At 36.5% G+C, this 7,642-nt stretch overlaps 1 protein-coding gene across 1 annotated transcript; it reads right to left on the bottom strand.

Moving 5' to 3' along the window:
* Nucleotides 1-2,454: 2,454 nt before the first annotated feature.
* LOC128318145 (uncharacterized) lies at nt 2,455-7,390 on the bottom strand. The gene is made up of 4 exons (XM_053233514.1): nt 7,242-7,390; nt 5,137-5,423; nt 4,791-4,907; nt 2,455-4,244 (listed from the first exon to the last, which is right to left on the bottom strand). The coding sequence occupies exons 1-4, from the start codon at nt 7,388-7,390 to the stop codon at nt 4,165-4,167; spliced, it is 633 nt and encodes a 210-aa protein (XP_053089489.1). The 3' UTR covers nt 2,455-4,164.
* Between the last annotated feature and the right edge of the window lie 252 nt (nt 7,391-7,642).

Genomic DNA, 7,642 nt, shown 5'->3' with positions numbered 1-7,642 from the left:
CCCATGTTACTTCTGCACCATATCAACCTTCATCCAACAGGTTGGCAGAGCGAGCAGTTAAAATTTTTAAAGATCTAATGAAAAAGAGCTCTGGGAAAACGCTTGAGACTAAGTTAAATAGAGCACTGTTCAATTATCGGATTACACCCCAGTCTACAACGGGATTGTCTCCTGCGGAAATGCTGATGGGAAGGAAATTGCATTGCACTTTGGACAAAATACATCCTGATTTCACTAGCAAAATGGAAATGAAACAAGTTCAGAAAAAGTATCATGATCAACATGTGAAACCCCGATATTTCCAAGTTGGAGATCTTGTATACACCAGAAATTTTGGGTTTGGACCAAAATGGGTACCAGGAGTAATTCAGGACATTACAGGACCTGTGTCCTACACAGTAACGCTGGGAAATGATCAAACAGTGCGACGTCATGTGGATCAATTATTTAGTTGCCAACAAAAGGAAAGGAAAATTGATTCCCAACTGGGTCTGAGTGTTCAGCTATGTGATGATGTTGTATCCATAGAGACTGATGTTCAAAATCCAATGTTTCCTAGTACTCCAAAAATAACTACTTCTGGTTTTACTCCTGATAAACTGAAAGTAGTCCAGTGCCAGAGTTAGTTAGTGATCATACAACACCTAAAGTGACTCCAAGTGTAGAAGAAAAAAAGACTGAAGTTGTACCTACTGGTGGGCTCCGTCGTTCAGTAAGGGAGCGAAAGCTACCAGCCCACTTGAAAGACTTTGTGCTTGAAAGAGAAAAAAAAAACACATGCACACACCCAGTTGTAACATTATGTAATTGTTTTTTGTATTTTACTTGGTTGAAAATTGTTCTCCATCTCAAGTGGTGCTTCTAGAGTATTTTGAAGAAGAAATGTTCAGACTTAAGTGAGGGGAAATATGATATGTGAGGAGGGTTTATTGAGATTTGTCCAGTAGGGGGCGGTAATGCATTGTGTATGGTTTGGGTAGTTATAAAAGGCTGTGAAGAAGAACAGTGCGTGTGCACCATTGTCCTGTACTGTCTGCCTGCTGAGATGGGTCCTCAATAAAGTGACCACAAAGAATTATGGTTTCCCTTCTGTGAGTTTCTGCACTACGATATTACACACCTACTGGGCATTTAAGGTACTGCACTATATATACTGTATACGGTTCAGTTTACTTCCGGTTTCTCTCAGTGTACGCAGTTTAGAGCAACGTACTTGCAGTTTGTTTCGGTGGTTGATTTAAGCGTTGAAACCTTGGAAATATATGTCCGTAAGTGCTGTATTTTTACTAAACAGTGATTCTATGTACAAGGGTTTATTAGATTGAGATTATTGCTGTGTTTTTGTTGTATGCACACTTTATCTTCGTTGCAAACATGCTATGCTAGCGGTAGAACATATATGATAATTTCGCTGATATTCGATACAAATTTCTGTCTCATTTAGTAGAATTTCCTCAAACGTATATTAATTAAGTCATGTATAAAAAGGAACTATGTCAATAACAAACTAATGTTAAGCTGGTTAAACTGAACATGTTGGAAATGTGAATGTAATGTTCATTTATATATTTTTTTCTCTTTTATTATAGATTTACAAAAAAAAAAGATCATTAAAAGAATAATCACCAGTAAAGTCACTAAAGTTACAAAGACTGCTTTCTGGAGGTCTTTTCTGGAGCAGGCTATCTGTTAAGCCTTTGCTCAAGCAACGCAATTGGTGAGAATAGTGCTCATATACAACAATGATTTAGATACAAGCTTGATTTACAAACCTCTAATCCTGACTATCTTAATCCCTCTGCCAGGACTGGGAAGAAATGCACTTATGAGGAAGTTATCTAGCAGGGTTTAACAGTGAAACCTTGTAATTTACATAATAACTTTATAAGTAGCTTTTGATTGTCTGAATCACTGCCACTGCTGTAATGTTAATTTCCTGTGTTGTGTTTTGGACATTTTCAGTGTTATGTTAGTCCTGTACATCAGTGTACCAGTGTGTAGACATGCAGTAAGAGTAATAACATTTCTGTTTGATTCCTCATTTACTCCTGAACTTTACTGCACTGAGATCCTCTACTTACACTGAATAATACTGCAGGATCGAGTTTCTGCTTTTAAGAGAACACTTTATTAATCCCATGTGGGAAATTCCAGTGTTACAGCAGGAGATAAGAGACAATGAATAGACAACAATATAGCAGCAGAAGGGGGTTTAAAACATAAATTAAAAGCAGAAATAAAGTAAACATTGTCTTGGTTAATTTTTTTATTATTATTTTGGTTCAGTAAATGTTTTAGCTCCAGTACATCATTGTATAAAAATACAAAATGGTAAAAATGCTGACATTGACAAAGGAACAAGAGATTTCTCAGTGTATTACTTGTACTTCATATGATAGATTTTTTCTACCAGGTGAAATAATTCAGTGAACTGATAATGATGCATTTATTTAATAGATCAAAACATTTCATCCACAAATCTCCTCACACAACTACAATTAAAGTTCACACAGCTGAAAATTCAAACAAAACTATCAACAGTGTCTAACTGAGATTGGAAGTCTACTCCTCGTAATTCAACTAGAGCTAATCTCACACAGAAATAGAAGAAAACATAGCAGTACAAATACAGTAGTGGTAGAACTAATACTGAGAAGACACAAAACACAATATTAGTTCCCACCATATTTCAGATAACAGTCAATAAACTTGTTTTTATATTGCATACATACAAAGCCTCACTTACTTTAACCCCAGTAACACCGGGCTTTTCACCAAACACTCTGACTGTAGTCATCTATACAGAAAATACAACCTACACTGGAAAATATTACACTGCCCATTTTCATTCTGAAATAATGCAGTTTATACCATATACCAGTGCTTCTCAAACTTTTTTGGTCCTGCCCCCTTTAAACCCCTCCAATTACTTTCACTAAAAGTCATGAAAATTGAATAATTTTTTAACTGAAATTACAAATTTAAAAATTTTTGAAATTACAGTTGTGTTGCATTGAAAAGAACTAGATTGGGTGCACATAGTGCATGAAACACACATACGCTGTTAACAAACTGTCCTTGGTACCGTCAGTGGCCTCGTCAACTTGAAGCGCAAAGCTTTTCCCTTTTATTGGAGCTGTTCGTCCAAGTCATTTGCATTATCAAAAATTAGTCTTGATATGGTGTCATTAGACACGGGGATAGTCTTTAATTTTGTTACACTTGCCTCATCAAGCATAACTGACACCATATCTATGGCAGCAGGAAGAATCAACTCTTCTGCAATCGTGTGTGATTTCTTGCATTGTGCAACGCGATACACAATTTTGTACGAAGCCAGAAGTTGTTGCTGAAGTGGCTTTTACAAAATGACTATGCTGCCCATGATATTGATCAAGTTTTCTTTAAAAAAAAAAGTGGCTTTTGAACATAATTAGGACGTATCGTCTCAATGTGTCTTCTTAATTTTTAAGACATAGGACACACATAGGTCTCTCCTCCTCACCAACCACATTAACAGTGAAGCCGAGAGTAAGATATGCCTCATCATATTTTCTGCATTTAGCTTATCAATGACCAGATGACCAGCACCTGACTGGGATGTCTGTGTGACCTCATCTAGGGCTTTTCTTTTCCCTTTCACAAACCAATCCATCTTTCATGGCGTGATTTAACAGAGGTCCAGCAACTGACAGATTAGAGTATCATTCTATATTTTCTGGACTTAAAGCAACCATTTTGCACAGATTACTGTGTTTGCTTAAACCTCCTTACAGTTAGATGAAATGTTTTGAGGTTTTAATGTGCAGGTCACCAGACACATTTATTTCCCAAATGTCAGATGTTATTTTCCAGAAGCACAGCTCAATCCTCAGACAAAACAATAAAATTTTCTCCTGACCAATAAATATTTTTAAGAATATTTGTTCATTTTTACTCTGTTTTGCATTAGCAGCCTGTAAGCTTTATTAGAAACTACACACATGGTAACTTTCACCTCATGAGGAGGTTTGCAGGCTTTAGCTAAACAAATCCAGTCAGAACAACGAGGGTGTCTATGAGATGCTGAGCAAATAACAGCATGACATTAAAATGACAAATCAGTATTATTTTAAAAACCCCACAAAGCCCTAAAGAATAATAAATTATGAAATTATTTTTACATTAAACACTTCGTCTTTTTGTTAGATGAACTTTGCTCACTCCTATGACTGCATTCTCAATTCTCTCTTCATCAGTGTGAGCTGTTAAAGAAATTAAAAAGTCACTTGTTTGATTGCAAAGTTTATTCCAGGTGTTTATGGCAGAAAAGCAACCAACCTGCATTTGATCTCATCCTAAACACAGTTTAAAGGGTGTTTGTTTTAATGCTTATGAATGACAGTGAAGTGACAAGTGACAGAGCTTCAGGAAAAGATGTGTCAGAAAATGAACATCATTCATTCAGTCATCTTCAGTAACTGCAAAATGTAGGTCAGAGATTCTTTATCAATTATTAAAAACAATTTATTAACATTTCCTTTTGTGTTATTAAAATGCTACCTCTTCCTTTTAAAACCTAAATTATATACATTATGTGACGCCTGTTACTATGATGGATAAGTCAGCACATCTACTTATGAAATACACTTCTTCACTATTTTTAGTATTTTTACTTAATAATGTACATAAAAGTTAAAATGTAACTCCACTTGAAGCGTCTGTCACATGTAAATTCACCCTCAGACCTCAGCAGAAACAGATGTCGTGTTTAAAATGAGAATAGTGAAACGTACAGAAAGAGTTCTTACCTCGAGCTCTGTAACATTTGACCAGCAGAATGATGGTCACCAGCAGATACGGAGAGGCCGTCACTACACTACTGATCAGCATGAGCACTGAGAATGGAGCTTCTACACATGATGGACCTGACGCTGAATAAAATAATCATTAGAATAACACTTTATTAATGCTGAAGTGTTTGTAAGTTTTAGCTCAATCTATGTACAAATAAATTAATTTACACTTGTGTGCACATGCATAACATAGCATATTGTACACAGAGTTACAAAAAGTAAGGACTATAGCTTGCATTATGTAAAGCTACACAGTTCAAGTTACAGTTGTATTTAAATTAATATTTGAATGATTTCTCACCTTTGACTGAGAGCCAGCTTTTCAGTGACTCTCCTCTCTCTGGGTGTTTACAGTGGTAGAAACCTTCATCTGACTTTGAGACAGTTTGGATGATCATCTCTCCTGTAGTCTGTGTCTGGAGAACTGATCCATCTTTATAGAAATCAGCTCGGAGGTTTGAGGAATTTGTGTTGCGATATAAACAGTGTAGAGTCAGAGGATGTCCCTCAGTCACAGGATGGACAGGACTCTCCAGGATCACATCACCATCTAGAACACAGAAAATCACAAACAAGGAAATCCACACACTATGATGTGTGTGTAGAAAATATAAATAAAAGTTCTCTAATTTATCAGTATATAACTTAAAATCCTCTAAACCTGTGGAGTCTGTAGGTATTTAATTCAAGTCTACAGAAAACTGCCTACACTAGCTCATGAGAAAAAAAAATCCAACTGAATTATGGATACAGCAGCACAGATAAATATGAATATCGAAAATTGATTTGATTCCATGCTCATTTACTGGTACTAATAAAACTAGTATATACTACTACTATTAGCTACTAATACTACTAGCATACATGTCTCCATACTCAGAATTATAGAAATTACGGGTAATGTACTGAAAAAAAAATTTTGTCGTTGTCTTCCTGAACGGTTTTCCCCATTTACAAACTCAGAGTTCTGAATATTCTTTAAATAATTTCCCTTTTCCTTTAACAGTAAACACACTACATGAAGACTCACCATGCACTGTGATGTTGACAGGATTACTGTTTTCTCCAGATTTAGACTCACACCAGTAAACTCCAGTGTGGGATGTGGAGAGGAAGCTGATTTTACATGTAGATCCTGTAACTGATCCCCACCGTGAACAATCTAACACTCCCTCACTGTGTGTATCGTCTCACTGTCCATCCAGTAGAGTTACTCTGGTCCTCACAGCTCAGTGAGAGAGAGTCTTTAGTAAAGTGTTGAGTTCTGCTGGGATTGATGATCAAAGAGACTGGAGGAGATTCACCTTAAACACAGAAAAGAGCCATTTAAATAAAAAATTGAAGAGGAATCATGTAATATAATGCGACAGAACACAAGTAAATTGCTGTAACTTTTACAAGATTGAGGAGACTAATGAGCCAATGTACTGGACTATGTTTCATTTTATACTAAAAATATATTTACAAATATTTTCCTTCCAGAGTTTACAATATATTACTTGAAATGTAGAGAAATAATAACAGGAATTTTCTGTAAAGATATTAGAATACTTTACAGTAAATATGTCTATGGTTATTTACTGCCATTTGCGATTTGCTCCTAGTAAATTACTGTAAATATTACAGTAAATGTTGTACAGTGAGGGACAGGTGCACACAATCAGGGAATCACATCAGCGGGGGACATTATGCCTCTTCATCACCAGATGTCACTGTTGCCTGAGTATTAGTCTAGCTCTATCACACCACCTCCAGGTCACTTCCTCATTGTAGAGTATATTACGCCAGCACATGGTCTTATACATGGTCTTAAACCCAGGGTTTGTGCAAGTTCTGAGCAGTGTTTACTTTGTGATTGCCATTGCCCTGTTTAGACTCTTTGCCTTGTCTTTCGATTAGTCTTTTGGATTTGTCCTCTGGTTTCATGTACGGTGTTTCAGCGTGTTTGACTCTTGCCTGCTTTACACCTCTGTTATTTGCATTGTGTTTACTAACAGTGTAACATAATGATATCATCTGTACCTGCATCTGTTTTTGCTCTAAATAGCCATATCTGTATCTGTATTTGGATTTGAATTTAAACCTGTTTGGTTGCATATTCATGTATCAGTAATGTTTACCTGCTCTACCTTTCTGGCTTTTAAATTAAAATAAAATCCTCTTGCACATAGATCCTCAACCATCTCCTGAGTCCCGTATGTTACCCAGAAAAGTTACCCAATGATAAGGGGCAGAGACATTACAAAATACAGAGGAACACAAGGGAAATTGTGACAATAAGCCTCTACCAGCACTTAGAGCTCTCTAACTGCCTAATACATATAAATAAATAAATGTTGCATTAATCTGATCTTACATTCACACTTTTGTATTCTACACTTCAACCCAACAGTTAATTTTCCTCACCACTGATCCATAGTGGCTGTACTGTGTGTGAATGGCTGGTTCTCCTCTCTCTCCTCTGCACATATAAACTCCTGTGTGATGAAGAGCAGCAGGACTGAGAGTGTAGTTGCCTCCAGATCCTCTGCTGCTGTCTGAGAGGAGCTCCACATACATGCTATAGCCACGATTAATTTTTATTTGAGTTAAGCCGTCTCTGTAGGGAACAGTTGTGTACCAGCTGAATGTCCAGTCTGTAGAGAAGTCTGTAACCTCACAGCTTAGAGTCACTGAGTCTCCTTCAGTTACCCAGCTCTGTGGGGATACACTCAGTACTGCCCGTGGTCTCTCTGTTACACAGGAAATACAAAATGATTTTTTTTTTCTAAATTCATTTTTTTTTTCATGAATGTCTAATTGCACAT

This window comes from Pangasianodon hypophthalmus, chromosome 4 (genome assembly GCF_027358585.1).
Source record: "Pangasianodon hypophthalmus isolate fPanHyp1 chromosome 4, fPanHyp1.pri, whole genome shotgun sequence".
NCBI lineage: Eukaryota > Metazoa > Chordata > Actinopteri > Siluriformes > Pangasiidae > Pangasianodon > Pangasianodon hypophthalmus.
This window is presented reverse-complemented; position numbering and strand designations above follow the sequence as displayed.